This window comes from Dermochelys coriacea, chromosome 21, assembly GCF_009764565.3.
Source record: "Dermochelys coriacea isolate rDerCor1 chromosome 21, rDerCor1.pri.v4, whole genome shotgun sequence".
Classification (NCBI taxonomy): domain Eukaryota; kingdom Metazoa; phylum Chordata; order Testudines; family Dermochelyidae; genus Dermochelys; species Dermochelys coriacea.
This window is the reverse complement of record NC_050088.1, coordinates 17,167,221-17,188,169: the sequence shown is the minus strand read 5'-3', so window position 1 is coordinate 17,188,169 and position 20,949 is coordinate 17,167,221. Positions and strand designations below refer to the sequence as shown.

Here is a 20,949-nt window from a genome sequence, read left to right as displayed (position 1 = left end):
CAACCCTCACTCCGCTCAACATACCACAACACAGTTTCTGCATGCGGCACCCTGAGGCCTAAGGCACCCCACACTGGGATATCGGCATCCAGAGGGCAGACTGATGCACTGAGTCAAAAGCAGCTCCTCTCTCTTTTATTGATCCTGGTGTAAATCAGGAGTAACTCCTCTCTATGTTAGGTATAAATCATCATGACTCACCATAGGCACCAACTTTTCCTTTTCCCCAAGGGTTCTCCATCCCTGCTCCATCCCAAGGCCCAGGCCCCCTCTGTCCCCTCCCCAAGGCCCCCGTCTACCCACCATTTGTTGCTCTCCCCCCTCCCCAAGCCACCAAACAGCTGTGTCTGGTGGGTGCTGAGCACCCACTTTTTTTTTCCGTGGGTGCTCCAGGGCTGGAGCACCCCCGGAATCTGTGCCTATGTAACCCACCCATCGCAAACCTGGGTCAGCAGGGTTTATAGGAGCAGCCCTGCTTCAACCCTCCATCTGACAGCCTGCATACCTGGGACCCATGAAGCCCAGCTTCTGTTTGAGGCTCCGCCCTGCAGTCCTATTGGTGGAGTGCCAGAGCAGCTGATTGGTCTGCTAGCCCTATTTAAGCCAACAGCAGGAACAGGAAGCTGTCTACACTGTTCTGGAGTGTGTGCTCCCTGCCCCATTTCCTGGCATCTGATTTGTGGTTTTCACCTCCAGTTTGTCTCCTGTTTCTGACCTCCTCATTTCCTGACCCAGCTGACTCCTGTCTCGTGACCATGGCCTCTGGCTACTAGGTCTGGCTGCCCACAACACCACTGTGACACTTACAGTGTCACAGCATCTCACAGTCCTGAATATATTTATCCTCACACACCCGTGTAGGGCAGGGCTGGGCTGTTAGTCCCATTGTACAGATGGAAACTGAGGCAAGAGAAGCTAAGTATATTGCCCAAGGTCACACAGGAAGCCTATGGCAGAGTTGGGACTTGAACTCAAGTCCGCCATGTACCAGTCTAGTACCCTACTCATTGGGCCATCCTGGTGCTATTTCACAGTCCCCAGTCATGTGCCAGGTAGGCCCCTCTTGATACAAAGCCCCTGCAATTCCACTGGGTGGTCTTCTCTCACTCCCTGGTATAAATGAGGGTCACTCACTGGGTGACACCAGTGTACAGTTGGTGTAAGGGAGATCAGAACTAGATTCCTTGGTTCCACCTTAGGAGAAGTGTGGCTTGGAAGGTGGGGCAGGAGCGGAGCCTGGTTCAGTTTGAGCCCCAGGGTCAGGGTCAGGGCCCTCTGAGCAGCTGCCCCGGTTTGCTTGTTAGCATGATTCCTGCTACTGCGAGTGCTGGTGCGACTTTCCAGTCATTAGAGCCAGGAGGATTGTAAGGCTGAGCTGGGAGCACACACAAGCCAGGCGTCAGCAATTATTTTTAATGTGGTTCAACTTCCCATGCTCTGTAGCAGAGTATCCACGTCAATTATCCATCACTTGGTGCTCGTTTAAGAGGATTATTTCACTGCGTGCACCATCACCGCACTGGGCAGCACACATTTGCATTTATCTACTTAACAGCTTTAGCCAGTCCAGGGTCAGCCGATTGCCATCTCTTGCTGTCAGCCCTGCACAATTCGGACTCTTTTAATTCCTTAATCAGACATTCTGGAGCTAATGTCTTCCAAGGACATCAAAGATTTGCGCAGACTGCCATTCTGGGAACAAGCTTGCCACAGATAAATGTCAGTGCCTCCTTATCACATCTTTGGGAGCCAGGGGTCACTAGGGCAAAGATAATTATTATATAGATCATCATGACCCACCATAGGCACCAACTTTTCCTTTTCCCTGGGGGAGCTCCACCCCCACTCCACCCCAAGGCTGGCCCCACTCTGCCCCCTCCCCAAAACCCCACCCTCACTCCACCTCTTCCTGTCCCCGCTCTGCCCCCTCCCCCAGGGACTAGGTACAGTGACAGTCGGCTGTAGCATTTAAATGCACAGAAGTTAGGGTATTAGAGGCTCATGGTCTCTCACACCAGCCATCTCTCAGCACACCCCTCCCCCCCAACTGGGATATCTCAGCCAAGATTGTCCACAGTAACTAGTGATTTTTGGGGCATCAGTTTTTGGACGCCCAACTTGAGATGCCTTAAGGGGCCTGGTTTTCAGAAAGTGCTGAGCACCTCTCCTCTGAATACCATTCCTTTCCTGTGTCTCAAGATCAATCTATCCATCTGTCTCCCTCTCCCCACACATCCAACCATCTGTCTACTGCACAGTGTGCCAGAGTTACCATTGCTGGGACAATCTCACATCCATTCATTTTCGCGGATGTCAAAGGTGTTACTCCAGCTTTACACTGGGGTAAGTGACAGTAGAATTTGGTCCAATAACTCTGCAATTCCTGGCTTTTGCGCATTAAAATAATTAACAAAATAATCACTGTTATTGTCATTTTTGCACTGGTTTCAAGGAGAGAAAAGAAAGCTGATTAATGACATAGTGAAGTGAACCCATGTAGCATTTAATGGGAGAGTGACATAGACAGAGATTCAGATAGAGCCAAGTTGGAGTGCATGTAAATTCCCAGCTGGATGAGGGAGCATAGGCCACTGGTCAGTGCTCAGGATTAAGAGTCAGGAAACGCGTGGTCTATGCCCAGATCTAACTCTCTGTGACCTTCGGTAGGTCACTTCCTAAATCTGTACCTCAGTTTCCCCATCTGTATAATGGTAATAACACTACTGATACACCTTTGAGATGCTTAGAGAGCAGAAAGAGAGTCAGGACTCCTGAATTCTATTCAGTTTCTGCTGTATGCACACCATGTCACCTTGAACAAAGCATTTCTCCTTCCCCCCACCCCCACGCACCTGTGAAATGGGGATTGTTGACGTAAACTCTTCAGGGCAGGGACCGTCTCTTCCTCCATGTCTGTGCAGTACCCCACACAATGAGGGCCTGATCTCAGGGTCCTGGGCCACAACTTGTGCTTATAGGCACTCTGGTAATACAAATGATAAATAATAATTGTCATAATTCCCTGCAATATCCCTCCTCCAAACATGCACAAACCTGAGTCACTCTCTTGAGCTCTGGCATGTCTCAAACGTCTATGACTATGATACCCGTAAGTGTGGAGCAGCAGTGAAGAAACCCTGAATGTGCCCATAAAGAACCTGCCTGGTGGCATTTCAGCACTTCTGCTTCTGACCACCCTCAGGAAATGCATAGGGGGCATGTGTGACGTTCCCCTCTGGTGTTATCCAGACCAGTGATCTGCTTGGTCACTCCAATCCTTGACTCCGGGAGCCAGCCTTACCCTGCTCTGCTGTTAGAACCCCCACTCCTGGGCTGTTCACGCACAGCCTCTAGCATGTAAGCTGCTCCTTGGATTGTGCAACCGAATGACACTAGCCAATATCTTCCATCCCAGACACAACCCTAGGAACCTCCATCTTGCCGTGTCCAGTTATACCCGCTGGACGCTGCAAGTTTATATGAATTCATCAATTTAACAAAGAAATTCACAGAATCATAGAATATCAGGGTTGGAAGGGACCTCGGGAGATCCATCTAGTCCAACCCTGCCATAAATATAAAGGGAAAGGTAACCACCTTTCTGTATACAGTGCTATAAAATCCCACCTGACCGGAGGCAAAATCCTTTCACCTGTAAAGGGTTAAGAAGCTAAGGTAACCTCGCTGGCACCTGACCCAAAATGACCAATGAGGAGACAAGATACTTTCAGATCTGGAGGTGGGGACAAAGGGTTTTGTCTGGCTGTGTGATACCTTTGCCGGGAACAGATCAAGGATGCAAGCTCTCCAACTCCTGTAAAGTTAGTAAGTAATCTAGCTAGAAAATGCATTAGATTTCCTTTTGTTATGGAGCTGCTCAGTCCCTAGGCAGAGAGACAGAATCTGCAGCTGCAATCATCTTTTACACAACCTTTTAAAGTCCTGCTGTGCTTCTGGTTCCAAATGATCCCACTGCTCTGCCACCATGTCAAGGTTCCTTCCCCACTCTGAACTCTGGGGTACAGATGTGGGGACCTGCATGAAAGACCCCCTAAGCTTATTCTTACCAGCTTAGGTTAAAAACTTCCTCAAGGTACAGACTTTGCCTGGTCCTTGAACACTATGCTGCCACCACCAAGTGTGTTAAACAAAGAACAGGGAAAGAGCCCACTTGGAGATGTCTTTCCCCAGAATATCCCCCCAAGCCCTACACCCCCTTTCCTGGGGAAGGCTTGATAATAATATCCTCACCAACTGGTACAGGTGAACACAGACCCAAACCCTTGGATCTTAAGAGCAATGAAAAATCAATCCGGTTCTTAAAAGAAGAATTTTAATTAAAGACAAGGTAAAAGAATCACCTCTGTAAAATTAGGATCGTAAATACTTTACAGGGTAATTAGATTCAAAACATAGAGAATCCCTCTAGGCAAAACCTTAAGTTACAAAAAGACACAAAATACACATTCCCTCCAGCACAGCGAATTTTACAAGCCAAAAAACAAAAGGATTTTTCTAGCTAGATTACTTACTAACTTTACAAGAGTTGGAAGGCTTGCATCCTTGATCTGTTCCCGGCAAAGGTATCACACAGTCAAAACCCTTTGTCCCCCACTCCAGATTTGAAAGTATCTTGTCTCCTCATGGGTCATTTTGGGTCAGGTGCCAGTGACATTACCTTAGCTTCTTAACCCTTTACAGGTGACAGGATTTTGCCTCCGGCCAGGCGGGATTTTATAGCACTGTATACAGAAAGGTAGTTACCCTTCCCTTTATATTTATGACAAACCCCCTGCTCAAAGCAGGACCAATTCCCAATTTTTGTCCCAGATCCCTAAATGGCCCCCTCAAGGATTGCATTCACAACCCTGGGTTTAGTAGGCCAATGCTCAAACCACTGAGCTATCCCTCCCCCTAGGCTTGTTATCCCAAGGGGAATCTCTTACATGCTTCAAACCAAGCACACTGCTTCAGGTAGAATAAACAAACAGATTTAAAGGAGTACTTGTGGCACCTTAGAGACTAACAAATTTATTAGAGCATAAGCTTTCGTGAGCTACAGCTCACTTCATCGGATGCATTTGGTGGAAAAAACAGAGGAGAGATTTATATACACACACACAGAGAACATGAAACAATGGGTTTATCATACACACTGTAAGGAGAGTGATCACTTAAGATAAGCCATCACCAACAGCAGGGGGGGGAAGGAGGAAAACCTTTCATGGTGACAAGCAGGTAGGCTAATTCCAGCAGTTAACAAGAATATCAGAGGAACAGTGGGGGGTGGGGTGGGAGGGAGAAATACCAGGGGGAAATAGTTTTACTTTGTGTAATGACTCATCCATTCCCAGTCTCTATTCAAGCCTAAGTTAATTGTATCCAGTTTGCAAATTAATTCCAATTCAGCAGTCTCTCGTTGGAGTCTGTTTTTGAAGCTTTTTTGTTGAAGGATAGCCACTCTTAGGTCTGTGATCGAGTGACCAGAGAGATTGAAGTGTTCTCCAACTGGTTTTTGAATGTTATAATTCTTGACGTCTGATTTGTGTCCATTCATTCTTTTACGTAGAGTCTGTCCAGTTTGGCCAATGTACATGGCAGAGGGGCATTGCTGGCACATGATGGCATATATCACATTGGTAGATGCGCAGGTGAACGAGCCTCTGATAGTGTGGCTGATGTGATTAGGCCCTATGATGGTATCCCCTGAATAGATATGTGGACAGAGTTGGCAACGGGCTTTGTTGCAAGGATAGGTTCCTGGGTTAGTGGTTCTGTTGTGTGGTGTGTGGTTGCTGGTGAGTATTTGCTTCAGATTGGGGGGCTGTCTGTAAGCAAGGACTGGTCTGTCTCCCAAGATCTGAGAGAGCGATGGCTCGTCCTTCAGGATAGGTTGTAGATCCTTGATGATGCGTTGGAGGGGTTTTAGTTGGGGGCTGAAGGTGATGGCTAGTGGCGTTCTGTTGTTTTCTTTGTTGGGCCTGTCCTGTAGTAGGTGACTTCTGGGTACTCTTCTGGCTCTGTCAATCTGTTTCTTCACTTCAGCAGGTGGGTACTGTAGTTGTAGGAATGCATGATAGAGATCTTGTAGGTGTTTGTCTCTGTCTGAGGGGTTGGAGCAAATGCGGTTATATCGTAGCGCTTGGCTGTAGACAATGGATCGAGTGGTATGATCTGGATGAAAGCTAGAGGCATGTAGGTAGGAATAGCGGTCAGTAGGTTTCCGATATAGGGTGGTGTTTATGTGACCATCGCTTATTAGCACCGTAGTGTCCAGGAAGTGGATCTCTTGTGTGGACTGGTCCAGGCTGAGGTTGATGGTGGGATGGAAATTGTTGAAATCATGGTGGAATTCCTCAAGAGCTTCTTTTCCATGGGTCCAGATGATGAAGATGTCATCAATGTAGCGCAAGTAGAGTAGGGGCATTAGGGAACGAGAGCTGAGGAAGCGTTGTTCTAAGTCAGCCATAAAAATGTTGGCATACTGTGGGGCCATGCGGGTACCCATCGCAGTGCCGCTGATTTGAAGGTATACATTGTCCCCAAATGTGAAATAGTTATGGGTCAGGACAAAGTCACAAAGTTCTCTGTGTGTGTGTATATAAATCTCTCCTCTGTTTTTTCCACCAAATGCATCCGATGAAGTGAGCTGTAGCTCATGAAAGCTTATGCTCTAATAAATTTGTTAGTCTCTAAGGTGCCACAAGTACTCCTTTTCTTTTTGCGAATACAGACTAACACGGCTGCTACTCTGAAACCTGTGATTATGCAAGGCACTGAATTTAGCCGTATAGAGTGGAAATCTGTCAACTTCATGAAAAAACTCGCACAGATACAGACAGACATCATCTTCCTCTCCAAATGCAAACAGATGGACATCATACCGAAAGGACTGAAGGTAAAAAATCCATTACAATCTACATACCACACAGACTATGCTGACAGCTTGTGCCACACACTCTCAAGGAAACTGCGGAACCACCTGATCAACATCCTCTACAGCAAACAGGGAAAGATTAAGAATGAGCTCTCAAAACTGGATACTCTCATAAAGAACCAACCTTCCACACAAACTTCCTCGTGGCTGGACTTTACAAAAACTAGACAAGCCATTTACAAAACACACTTTGATTCTCTACAAAAGAAAAAGGACACTAAGCTATCTAAACTACTATATGCCACAAGGGGCCACAACAATGGTTCCCGTAACCCACCCAGCAATATTGTTAATCTATCCAACTATACTCTTAGCCCAGCGGAAGAATCTGTCCTATCTCGGGGCCTCTCCTTTTGCCCCTCCACCCCCACGAACATGATACAGTTCTGTGGTGACCTAGAATCCTATTTTCAACGTCTCAGACTCAAGGAATATTTCCAACACACCTCTGACCAACATATTAACCCACAGAGACCTTCCTGCCAACACTACAAAAAGAAGGATTCTAGGTGGACTCCTCCTGAAGGTCGAAACAGCAGCCTGGATTTCTACATAGACTGCTTCCGCCGACGTGCACGAGCTGAAATTGTGGAAAAGCAGCATCGCTTACCCCATAACCTCAGCCATGCAGAACACAGTGCCATCCACAGCCTCAGAAACAACTCTGACATCATAATCAAAAAGGCTGACAAAGGAGGTGCTGTCGTCATCATGAATAGGTCAGAGTATGAACAAGAGGCTACTAGGCAGCTCTCCAACACCACTTTCTACAAGCCATTACCCTCTGATCCCACTGAGAGTTACCAAAAGAAACTACAGCATTTGCTCAAGAAACTCCCTGAAAAAGCACAAGAACAAATCCGCACAGACACACCCCTGGAGCCCCGACCTGGGGTATTCTATCTGCTACCCAAGATCCATAAACCTGGAAATCCTGGACGCCCCATCATCTCAGGCATTGGCACCCTGACAGCAGGATTGTCTGGCTATGTAGACTCCCTCCTCAGGCCCTTCGTTACCAGCACTCCCAGCTATCTTCGAGACACCACCGATTTCCTGAGGAAACTACAGTCCATTGGTGATCTTCCTAAAAACACCATCCTAGCCACTATGGATGTAGAAGCCTCTACACCAACATTCCACACAAAGATGGACTACAAGCCGTCAGGAACAGTATCCCCGATACTGTCACGGCTAACCTGGTGGCAGAACTTTGTGACTTTGTCCTGACCCATAACTATTTCACATTTGGTGACAATGTATACCTTCAAATCTGCGGCACTGCGATGGGTACCCGCATGGCCCCACAGTATGCCAACATTTTTATGGCTGACTTAGAACAACGCTTCCTCAGCTCTCGTTCCCTAATGCCCCTACTCTACTTGCGCTACATTGATGACATCTTCATCATCTGGACCCATGGAAAAGAAGCTCTTGAGGAATTCCACCATGATTTCAACAATTTCCATCCCACCATCAACCTCAGCCTGGACCAGTCCACACAAGAGATCCACTTCCTGGACACTACGGTGCTAATAAGCGATGGTCACATAAACACCACCCTATATCGGAAACCTACTGACCGCTATTCCTACCTACATGCCTCTAGCTTTCATCCAGATCATACCACTCGATCCATTGTCTACAGCCAAGCGCTACGATATAACCGCATTTGCTCCAACCCCTCAGACAGAGACAAACACCTACAAGATCTCTATCATGCATTCCTACAACTACAGTACCCACCTGCTGAAGTGAAGAAACAGATTGACAGAGCCAGAAGAGTACCCAGAAGTCACCTACTACAGGACAGGCCCAACAAAGAAAACAACAGAACGCCACTAGCCATCACCTTCAGCCCCCAACTAAAACCCCTCCAACGCATCATCAAGGATCTACAACCTATCCTGAAGGACGAGCCATCGCTCTCTCAGATCTTGGGAGACAGACCAGTCCTTGCTTACAGACAGCCCCCCAATCTGAAGCAAATACTCACCAGCAACCACACACCACACAACAGAACCACTAACCCAGGAACCTATCCTTGCAACAAAGCCCGTTGCCAACTCTGTCCACATATCTATTCAGGGGATACCATCATAGGGCCTAATCACATCAGCCACACTATCAGAGGCTCGTTCACCTGCGCATCTACCAATGTGATATATGCCATCATGTGCCAGCAATGCCCCTCTGCCATGTACATTGGCCAAACTGGACAGTCTCTACGTAAAAGAATGAATGGACACAAACCAGACGTCAAGAATTATAACATTCAAAAACCAGTTGGAGAACACTTCAATCTCTCTGGTCACTCGATCACAGACCTAAGAGTGGCTATCCTTCAACAAAAAGCTTCAAAAACAGACTCCAACGAGAGACTGCTGAATTGGAATTAATTTGCAAACTGGATACAATTAACTTAGGCTTGAATAGAGACTGGGAATGGATGAGTCATTACACAAAGTAAAACTATTTCCCCCTGGTATTTCTCCCTCCCACCCCACCCCCCACTGTTCCTCTGATATTCTTGTTAACTGCTGGAATTAGCCTACCTGCTTGTCACCATGAAAGGTTTTCCTCCTTCCCCCCCCTGCTGTTGGTGATGGCTTATCTTAAGTGATCACTCTCCTTACAGTGTGTATGATAAACCCATTGTTTCATGTTCTCTGTGTGTGTGTATATAAATCTCTCCTCTGTTTTTTCCACCAAATGCATCCGATGAAGTGAGCTGTAGCTCACGAAAGCTTATGCTCTAATAAATTTGTTAGTCTCTAAGGTGCCACAAGTACTCCTTTTCTTTTTGCGAATACAGACTAACACGGCTGCTACTCTCAAACAGATTTACTAACTATAAAGACAGATTTTAAGTGATTATAAGCCAAAGCACAAGAAGTCAGATTTAGTCAAATGAAATAAAAACAAAACGCATTCTAAGCTGATCTTAACATGTTCAATATCCTTAAAAACTTAAATGCTTCTCACCATAGGCTGGCTGGTTGCCCTTCAGCCAGGCTCTCCCCTTTGATCAGCGCTTCAGTTGCTTGGTGTGGTGGTGTCTGTAGATGTAGATGGAAGAGAGAGGAAGAGCATGGCAAACGTTTCTCCCTTTTGTCATGTCCCTTCTCCCCTCTTGGCTTTGCCCCCCTACCCCCCGCCCCTTCAGAGTCAGGTGAGCATTACCTCATCGTTGTCCCAAACTGACCAAAGGAAGGGGGTGACTCACTCGAGAGTCCAACAGATTCTTTTGTTGCTGCCTAGGCCAGAGTCCTTTGTTCCTGTGAGGCTGGGCAGGGTTTGTCCCATACCTGTCCTGATGAGGTGTGAACTGCTTCTCTGCTCTTGGAGAGTTTTTGCCTGGGCTTATTTTATGCCATGAGGATACATTTTTCAGCCTCATAACTATATATATGAAATTATAACCTATAATATTACTGGTTTCAGAGTAGCAATGCATCCGATGAAGTGAGCTGTAGCTCACGAAAGCTTATGCTCTAATAAATTTGTTAGTCTCTAAGGTGCCACGGGTACTCCTTTTCTTTTTATAATATTACTGTAACAATTACTATAACATCACTATAACAACAATGATCAGTGTATCATGAGCCTTCCGAAGACACCCGACATGACAAACTTTGCATTGGATACCATTTTCAAGGATGAACATGGGGGTGCTGGGTGTTCCCCTGAGGTACAGAGTGTCACAGCATGAACTACAAACATTGGGTTGATGATCCAGTACAGCAGGAGGCAGGGTACTGGACTAGATAGCCAGCCCAGTTTCACATGCAAATTTGCATCCACCCAAGAAGACCAGACCAGAGGTAGCCAAACTTTTCAGAAAGTCAAAGACAGACTTGGCTCTGGCTGAAGATTCGGGCTGGTTCTTGTTTTCTCCAACCCTGTTCAGCCACCCCTGAGCCTTGCACAGCTATTTATATAATTCTGCTCCATCCAATTCCATCTGGATTCAATGGGTCAAATTATGCCCTCACTGCTCATCAAAGTCAAAGGGGTTTCCACTGCTGTTCCTGAGAGAGTTTAGCCCAACATGTCTCCATCAACTCACAGCAAGCCCATGATTTGTAGCCATCCTTCCCGAGCTCTCTGCTGAGAAAGAGAGAGGATTAATGCTGTGTTTTGGGGCATCTGTGTTGGGAAAGATCCAGTCCCATAAGTGACATGAAAATTTAAAGGTACTAATAATTTATGACCTTTAGCAATTTCCTTGATGTCTCAGTTAAAAGTAACTTTGGAAACCACAACTAAGATGAAAAGATGCTTCCATGGCTTGCCTTTGAGTGATGGAAAAGAAGTGAATATTGCATGGCTGTCTCTCCTCCAGCCTGCTGAGCAAACTGCAAAGCCCACACACTGGGCTACAGGGGGCCCTGAGGGGCAGGAGACCACCACAAAGGCACCAGAGGTAACGCAAAGGCAAACCTCAAAGTGTTCTAAGAGTTGAGACTAGTAAGAACCCAAATGTTTGTGGGCTTTTTGGGCCCTCTGGATCTGCACACAACACTGGGTGGCTATGCCACTTTCCTGCCTCCTGCTGTACGGCGTCAGACCAATGATCCATCTAGTCTCCTCAAAATGCAGACTGGCCTCATCCAGTATCTTGCATATTGCAATAACTGATGCTCCAAAAGAGGGCAAAATATGCTTGGGGGGCTATGTCCATTTTGGATGCACAGACACTGCCTGGGGAAGACGGTGATGCAAACCTGGCCCTGAGAAATCAGTGCTGTTCCCTGGCATTGGGGTCCTATTGCCCATGTGGGACCTACAGTGGGAATAAACTATATAATGCCTACCCCTCAGTCTGGTCCAGCCTTCTAGTACCAGAGTAATGGAGCCCTGCTACCAGGAACCTCCCCCCAGTTTGCAGTTAAAGCTACATAAGCAAACAAAAGCTTCAGAACTAGGGCTGGGTTGCTTTTCCCATGAGAAATTTCAACCAAACCAAAAATATATTTGTTTTTGTCAAAAAAAAAATCTTTGATTTTTTTCTGACCTTTAAAAAAATAAAATATTTTGGTTTAAAATAGAAATATTTCAGGTTTTGGATAAAAATTATCCTTTTTTCCAAAATGGACATTTTTTCCCCAATGGGGAATTCTCCATTAGCTCAATTACAACCCCATCTAGACCCATGCACATCCCCCTCTGGCCCATCTCCTTACCTAATGCCCACCCCCTGCCCACCCTTTCCCACCACCCTCCGCTTCTTCTCCTGCTCTCCAGGTACTATTGTGCCATCTCTTATCTAGATGGGAAGGTGCTGTGAACCTGCCAGCGCATTAGAGTAAAGAATAAGATCTGGCTCCATCAGTGGAGCCTTATCCTTTAGCACAGTGCGAGCTGGGTGAGCACCCATCCCTTATTGCTAAGAGGCATGAAGTGTATTCAGCCTGGTAAGTACATTACGTTGACGCTGGTGACAACTGTCTCCAGGGCAGTAAAAATGTACAAGCGAGAGGAAAAGGCCCTGCTCTGCGAAGGGACAGGGCGTTATCCCTTATTTTTCATGTGGTTTCCCCCGATTTCCATGCCACGCAGGAGGCCACCCACCCTCCCGGCTGGAAGCACGGCCAGGAGCCAGCCCAGCGCTTTCCCTTTGGACACCTCTTCTCATCCTGAGCTCTACAGGGGAGCTGCCCGCGGCCCCGCAAGGAGCTCCCAGCCCGGGCCGGGCCTCGCTCCGCGCCCTGCTCCCGCAGCAGCGGGCTGGACCTGTCCGCCGGCAGCCCGCGCGTCACAGGCTACAAGCCGGCGACGGCTCATTGGGCTCGGGCGGCGCAGCCCCAGCCAATGGCGGGCCGCGGAGCAGCGGGGAGCGGCCGGGGACTGGCTCGCGCCGCACCCCCCGGAATAAAACAATCCGAGTAATGCAGAGAAGGCGCCCGGGCCCGTCAAGGCGGAGGAGGAGCCGGAACCTTTGCAAAGCCGGCGGGCGCCGGCTGCCGAGCGTCCAGGAGCGGCCCCAGCCTCCCTCCAGCCGGGGACCGAGCCAGGGTTGCTGCAGCCTCGGGGCTTCCCTGCTCGCTCGCTCCCGGGGCTTCCCGGCCGCGGCGGGCGGCGATGAGCGCGGCTCGGGGCGGGCAGCGCCGGCCCGACCCCCCGGCCAGCCAGCCCCCCGCGCGGTGACAGCCGCCCCCGGCACTCGGGGCCCCCCGCGCGGGGACAGCCGCCCCCGGCACTCGGGGCCCCCCGCGCGGGGACAGCCGCCCCCGGCACTCGGGGCCCCCCGCGCTCGCTGCGCCCCAGGCCCGGGAGGGCGAGGATGGGCTGAGCACCGCGGGGCTCTCTCCCCGGACGGGGGGGACCCGCGGCCCGGCCCGCACCCGCCCGGCTCGGAGAGGGAGCGGTGGCGCCGCCTGCCCGCTGCGGGGCTCGGCGCAGAGCAGCGAGGCGGGAGGAGACGGACTCCGCCGGGCCAGGCTCCGCTCCCGCCGGCCCGATCCCCCGCCGGGCAGCCCGTGGCAAAGAGCAGGTGGATGCGAGCATGACTCGGGCGATTAATATTCCGGCAGCGTGCCCAGCCTTCCCCGCGCGCTGCGCCAGAGCCTAGCAGCCTGCGAGCCAGAGCCCGCACCAGCCTCGCCGCTGCACCCATGGTCCCGGCCCTGCGGCTCTCCGCGCCTGGCACCCGTTACCATGTTAGCGCCTGCTCTCCGCCTGGAGCTGAGCTGCGGGAGAGTCTGGCTCCTGCTCCTCTTGCTGCTGGGTTGCGGCCTCGCCCGGGAAGCGGGGTCGGCCCTGAACTGCCCCCCAAGATGCGTGTGTGCCAGCAACATCATCAGCTGCTCCAAGCTGGGCCTGGGGATTATCCCCCCTCAGCTGCCTCGCTTCACAGCCATCCTGGACCTCAGCCACAACAACCTGACCCGCCTGCGGGCGGACTGGACCCCCGCCCGCCTCCCCCACCTCCACTCCCTGCTGCTCAGCCACAACGCCCTGGGCTTCATCTCCACCGAGGCCTTCTGCCACGTCCCGCACCTGAGGTACCTGGACCTCTCCTCCAACAGCCTCAAGGCGCTGGAGGAGTTCCTCTTCAGCCAGCTGCAGGAGCTGGAGGTGCTGCTGCTCTACAACAACCAGATCGCCCAGATGGACCGCAGCGCTTTCGATGACATGGCCAGGCTACAGAAACTCTACCTGAGCCAGAACCAGATCTCCCGCTTCCCGGTGGAGCTGGTGAAGGACCGGGCCAAGCTGCCTGACCTGGCCCTGCTGGACCTTTCCGCCAACAAAATCAAGGGCCTGCCGGTCACGGCCCTGAAAGGCCTCCCCGCCTGGATGAAAAACGGACTCTACCTCCACAGCAACCCGCTGAACTGTGACTGCGGGTTGTACGAGCTCTTCGCTCACTGGCACGCCCGCCAGCTCAGCTCGGTGGTGGACTTCCGGGAGGAGCTTGTGTGCAGCCTGCCCCAGGCCAAGCGCAGCGTCAGTGTCTTCACCCTCAACCGCCACAATTCCCTCAATTGCAGCGAGTTCAAGGAGCACATGCTGGAGACCTACCTGGGGGACACGGTGACCATCGACTGCGACACCAAGGTCCGGGGGGCGACCACCAGGGAGTGGGTGACCCCAACCAACAGGCGCTTCCCAGAGGAGTCTGCCAACAGCACTATGACCGTGCTGGGCAACGGCAGCCTGCAGATCCGCCCCATCCGGGTGGAGGACATGGGCACCTACACCTGCTACGCGATCAGCCAGGCCTTCAACGAGACCCTCTATGTGGACGTGATGGTCCACAACTTCACCCAGCACGGGCCTCACGACACGCTGAACACGGCCTACACCACGCTGGTGGGCTGCATCCTCAGTGTCATCCTGGTGCTCATCTACCTGTACCTGACGCCATGTCGCTGCTGCTGCCGGAGCAATGAGAAGCTGGCCGCCCCACCAGAGGACAGCATCAACTCCTCCATGCTCAGCACCACGCCCAACCACAACCCCGAGGCAGGCGGCCGGAAGGGAAGCCTCAGCCACCTTGCGGCTTGTGGCCCCATGCAAGGCCAGAACGGCAAGATCAAACCCAACAGCATGCCAGAGCAGGCAGCCAGAAGGGCCCAGAAGGCCCACAGGAAAGTGTCAGACCCGGACTCTGTCAGCTCTGTCTTCTCGGACACGCCCATTGTAGTGTAGGTGTTTGGAAGACACGGAGAGGTGGGAGTGTTGCAGAGCAAGTGGATGAGGACAGGTAGTGACCCTCCCCTAGAGTGTAGCTGGCCAGGGGAGCAGGGGCTGGGCCCAGCAGTGGGGTGATGGATCTCCATGCACATGGCACAACACTGTTGCCAGGTGCTGCCTCTCGCTATGCAGCACCGATCCTGCTATCACCCCAATTGTCCTCCCAACCAGCAGAGCCCAAGTGGCAAGCAGAGCCCGGCAGTCTGCTCCCTGCAGCCACCCCCAGCCCTCACTGTGGAATGACAACTGCAAGTTCCTCCAGCCAGAGCTTTGCAGAGTCCCACGGAGAAATGAAACGTGCAGCAGGGATACAGCGCCAATGCCCCACCAAGCTAAGATGGAGGGGTGGGGAGTTGCTGCTGCAATGCCGGGGCAACCCTTCCTTACTCCTCAAGAGACATCCCAGGTCTGCTTTTGACTACCGTGGTGTGAAACCATGTTAATCTCTAAGGTGTCCCAGCACCACAACCTTGGCCTGGATCCGCCATTTGAAGGTCACCTTCTGCTTTCATAGCTTGGGCACTGAAAGCCTTGACATCTGTTGGGGACCTGCATGTGGAAGCAGGGGGTCTCTCTCCTGCTACCTACCAGCTTCTTGCTAGACACCCCCTTTTGGAACTAAAGCAACCCAGAGTTTTTTCAGCTCCATCAGGATGAAAGTGGGAATTGATCACTCCTGGGGCCTGTAAGATGGCATGTCAGCTGCCCCTCCTGCATCAGGAACTCAGGACACAGTGGGGTATGATCAACGCCAGCTGGTCCCCCAGTGCACTCTCTGGATGACAGCCTAGTGATCAGATTCCCATTCCTAATTACAATGATACATCAAGGCACAAGCTGGGTTTCCAGGACAGCTATTCAGCACTGCAGAACATCAGCAACCCCTTGGCGGGCTGTGCGGTGGCTGCCAGGGAGGCGCTGTGCCTCTACCCCTCTGCACGGCACTTGTGTGGGCTGCCCCAGCGAGCCGAGGGGCTGCGCGCTCCAGGGGTGGCAGGAAGGAGAGCTGCTAATGGAGTCTGTTGAAGGCAGCAGACAGCACACAAGAGTCCTGCAGGGAAGGGGGGTTGGGAACTATGTGATCAGACGTAGCAGCAGTTCTGAGCAGACGGGGGGGTTGGGGCCCCCAAAATATGTTCCTGCTCCTTCTACATCCCCCTTCCTCAAGCCTCCCCTACCCCCTGATCCTGGTGGCTTTTCTCTCCGCCGAGCTACAAATTGATTCTTTCCATCCTGTTTCCTTTTCCCTTCTCCTTTCACCCGGGAGAGTCTGGGCCCTTTCCAGGGAGGGGATGGACACAGAGAAGGAGTGGGGGCAGTAGGGCAGCTGTCCCCTTGCAGTGGTCCCTTTGCCTGCCCCAGTATGAGATGTGGTCTTGACACAGATCATCCCAGCTCTGAGCCTGCTAGCAACAAACTCGCCCAGCCTGGGCCAGCTGGAGGCAGGGTTTGGTCTATGCACCAGGTGCAGCCAGAGGACTCCACACTAAGCAGAGGAAATAGCAGGGGCAGCGATAGGGTCGGGGGTCCCAGAGGGTGGGTGCTGTTGTACATGAATGTGGGGGGAGCTAATCAGATGCCCAGGGCTGTTTGGGCATTACCTTGCGGGGGGTCCCACCCAGCCTACAGCTGTCCGTGCTACTGGTGGCTCCCTTAGCTTCAGGCAGCAGGGGGTGAACAAAGGGAAGAGATCAGCCCAGAGAGACTGGGACAGAGAGAAGCCCCCACTGATCTCTAGGGCCTGGCCATGAATAGCATCATCCCCAAAGAGTGGCGAGCTCCATGGTACGTCACTGTGGACTCTCCCTGGAGCTCTAGATCTCTCCATCACTGCCCCAGCTGGCATCGTCTTGGGGGCTGTCTGAGCCTGCCAGGGGCCTGAGGTGATGGCTGGCACAAGCAGAAGGAGCGCAAGGCGCCATCTCTTCCATCCTACTCATCAGCCTGAGAACGGGGCCTGGCTCCGGGACTCATCTAAATGCTTTTTCTGGCATGTTATTGTGAAGCATGAGTCCTCCAAGAGAAGCATGCGATCCAGGTGAGACCAGCCTGCAAGCCACACAGAGCGGAGCTCGAGGGAGGGGGCAGAGCAAGGGCAGGGTGTGTGTGAGAGGGATTGTGCCGGGGGAAGGAGGAGGGGCAATTTGGGCAGGGTGTGTGCAACTGAGATTCAATCCTGGCACCTGTGGAACCACAAGGCTGCTTAGCTGGCTGCCCTTTCCCCCCAACCCTGTGCAGTCTCTTCCCCTCCCCACCCCTCAAAAAAGCCCAGCTACCTTGTAGCCTCCTTGTGAGCTCCCCGAATACCACAGCTGCCTGTGTGCTGGGCAGGGAGTGCCCCGGGCAGGCAGAGGCAGCTGCAGGAAGGTAGGAGGTGGGGAGGAAACAGGGAGATCTGACTCGGGGGAGGTCAGTGCCCTCCACAGGCCAGTTCCCATCTCTGCCTGGCCTTCCCTGGAGTGACACACATGTATGCTGCCACACACAGCTCACCCCTGTACAATCACTCTTGCACACACACACATGCATCCAGTCCAATTTACACACTCAGTGTGCAGATCTGTGAGCTGTTGCGTGGCATGGCACACAGGCTCTGAGTGGCTGTGCTGTGCGCATGGAGCTGGAAGGTTGCGAGTGTCTCTGCCGGTGTATGCCCCTCTGGGAGAGGGCAGAGATGGGGAGTGAGACTGAGCTCGTTGGTACCTTGCTAGGGGTGCGTGCATGCCTCCGTGCGTATGAGTGAACAAGTGTGCATGGGGGTTAGCACATAGTGTGCATGGGAGTGTTGCATACCTGTGTATGGATGCATGTGTGAGCTTGAGAGCATACACAAGTGTGCATGGGTGTGTACATGAGTGTGTACATTCACACACACACACCCCACTCAAAGACCCAGCCTCCAAACACAGTTGCTCCCCTCCCCGCTTGCCTACCAGAAGATGTGGGTACCTCTGCATGTGACAGGAAGCAAAGGGGATGAGATCCCCTAAGGCCTGGTGAGCACAGCCCACTGTCCAGACCTATGTCCGGATCTGCCAGGAGGAGGCTGTGCCTAGCTCTCCAGTGGCCCCTACAAGGGCCAGGCTGCCAGAGGGAGAATCAGACCAGGAGCTGTCCCTGGCTGGAGAGGTGCGGGCTGGGCTAACCCATCTGTTAAGAACAGTTCAGAGCCGCATGGCGAGTGCGAGGCTGCTGGCTGGGCTCGTGCGTCCTGGCTTGCTGAGAGCCCCACATGCAGGCCAGGACATAACTCAGCCCCCTGGCGAGAGCCCCACATAGGGGCTGGACCATCACCCAGTTGGGAGATGCCAGCCTGCTGGGTTGGGGCACCAGGGCTAGAGAACTGAAAAGCTCCCTGTAGCATTGCCCAGGAACAGAAAGGCAGGGGCAGAAGCATAGAGCAGGAGCCCTGGGTTCTGTGCACCAGCTTGTGCACTGAGTAGGGTGACCAGATGTCCTGATTTTTGGGTCTTTTTCTTATATAGGGTCCGATTATCACCACCCCCCATCCCAATTTTTCACACTTGCTGTCTGGTCACCCTAGTGCTCAGCTGTCCCACGGGCTGTGTGCTGTGTCCTTGCGAGGGGTTGCCTTACTAGAATGTACATTAGGGAGCTATTGCTGACCCACAGCAGGGCCCGATAGGCAAACTCCAGCATGCTCAATGGTGCAGCCTGCTCTGAGTGCCTCACCATGGCTCTAGGCTTTGACGGGGCCATGCAGGAGGATGCAGAAGGGAAGACAGGACAGCTCTGGGCAGTCAGATCTCCAGTGTCCTGTATCCTATTCCCCTGAGCTGGCCAGTCCCTCAACCCTGGGGCCATATCAGAGCCAGTGCCCCAGAGAGGGAAAAGGCCCAAGAGCTTATTCCCCACTCCCAAGCCAGCCAATGTCTTTTGCATCTGACCAGAAGATCGTGTCCCCATAGCCTGAGCTCCAAACTCTGCAGCCCCTCAGTGAGCAGCTAGAGCCTTGCCTGCTTTCGTGCCCCCAGATGACACGGTGCGTCGTGAATAATTCCTAAGGCAACCTTCCCTTCCCTTAAACCTGTGCAGGCAGAACAGGAAGCCCCCCACCCTCTTTCCCATTGTAAATAACAAACAAGGGGCTGGAAGGTTCGCCCACGGGCCGCACAGCTACCTGCACAGAAACGGGCCCGGGGTGTTGGTCTGGGCAACCCCCTGGCCTGTGCCTGCCACAAGGGGATGCCTGACAGGCAAATGCAGCCCACCTGGAGCCATGAGAGAGCTCTGCCCCCCCATCCCTACCACGTCCCAGGAGATGTAGCTCCCAAAAAGACAGGACCGAGATCACGGCATGCAAGACTGGAATTTTCCAAGGAATTTTCCTCCAGGGCAGATTGGAGAGGCCCTGGAGGTTTTTCGCCTTCCTCTGTAGCATGGGGCATGGTTGACTTGAGGGAGGCTTCTCTGCTCCTTGAAGTCTTTGAATCATGATTTAAGGACTTCAATAGCTCAGACATGGGTGAGGTTTTTCATAGGAGTGGGTGGGTGAGATTCTGTGGCCTGCGCTGTGCAGGAGGTCGGACTAGATGATCAGAATGGTCCCTTCTGACCTTAGTATCTATGAATCTATGACTGGCCACGCTTGTGCTTGCTAATCAATGGGCAGATCCTAGAAGGTGCTGAGCACCCTCAACTCCATTGCCCAGCACTGCAAAGGAGCAGGCCCCGACTTGGATGCCTGTCTTTGCTAGTGCCTGACAGCTGATGCTAGGGAGGCAGGACCCCCCCTTCCCATGTCCAGGGGTCCCCCATGTGAGGGTATCGATGGAGGAGCAGAGCCCCCCAAGCATCCTTGCAGCTCCGTGTCGATACACCGCTGATACAAGCAGCAGGGGCTTGGGGGCAGCCAGGAGCGGAGTGATGATCGCTCAGAGGAACGAAGCTGGAGAGGGAAACCCACAGGGCAGGGCAGGGGGCCCAGCATGCTGAACAGAGAGCCCAAAGAGGCCCATGGCAGTGGACAGGAGCCCCCAGGAGGGTAAAGGGAGAGCAGAGAGGGGGCAGGGGGAGCTCTGGTTCCACCGGGGGGGGGCGGGTGAGAGAGTGTGTGCATGCATGTGTGTGTGTGTGCGCAGAGTCTGGGGAGCCTCCAGGCCAGGTCTGAGGCAGCTGCTCTGCTCCCACCACGACAGGGGGCCAGGCTGAGCCTGTCCACTCCTGCCCCACACTGTGGGCTTGCAGGCCCCATGGATGTTATTCTGCCCTGCACGGGATGCGCATTCTGTTCTCCATTCCAGCTAGAGCCGCCCGGAGCACCAGGCTGCAGCTCTCTCTGGTAGGCTGTGCTCTGACGCATAGACATAAGTGAAAATAAACATGTTTTAAGGTTCTGCATTCGCAGGCTTGCCTGGTTTGTCACTGGCCTGGTGAATAACAACAGAATGTCTCCAGGAGGTGGAGAGAGGCCTGAGACAATGGACATGCTCCCGTAGACAGGGCTATGGTGGGGGCTTCAGCCATCAGGGCAGCTCTAGCATGAAGCTGGCATCTTGGTGAAACAGGCAGTGCTGGGTTTACAGTGGCACCAGAGGCTCCATGGAGCCGGGCCCATGCTCAGAAGGGGCCCTGGTCTGCTCTGCTTGCCCTGCACCCCAAGGCCCCGCGGGCTCCCCCTGCTCACCACTTGGTTCTCTCGGCCTGCCTGCCTGCTGCCTCCTCCACCCCACTCCACTGCTCGTCTCTGCCCCCGGCCAGACCCCAGGGCACTTCCGGCTCCGGGCAGTCTCTGCTTCCCACCACCTGTGGGGCCCCACCTGTCTCCCCGGAGCTGAGCCGCCTGGCAC

General features: G+C 52.7%; 1 protein-coding gene and 1 long non-coding RNA gene across 2 annotated transcripts; one reads left to right on the top strand and one right to left on the bottom strand.

Moving 5' to 3' along the window:
* Positions 1–340: 340 nt before the first annotated feature.
* On the bottom strand, positions 341–9,983 carry LOC119846501. The gene is made up of 3 exons (XR_005289896.1): positions 9,923–9,983; positions 2,853–2,983; positions 341–1,759 (listed from the first exon to the last, which is right to left on the bottom strand). It is a non-coding gene; the product is annotated as an uncharacterized LOC119846501 (long non-coding RNA).
* Positions 9,984–13,181: 3,198 nt separating this feature from the next.
* Positions 13,182–19,604, top strand: AMIGO1 (adhesion molecule with Ig like domain 1). Its single transcript, XM_038380278.2, has one exon. The coding sequence runs from the start codon at positions 13,598–13,600 to the stop codon at positions 15,092–15,094; it is 1,497 nt and encodes a 498-aa protein (XP_038236206.1). The 5' UTR covers positions 13,182–13,597; the 3' UTR covers positions 15,095–19,604.
* Positions 19,605–20,949: the final 1,345 nt, after the last annotated feature.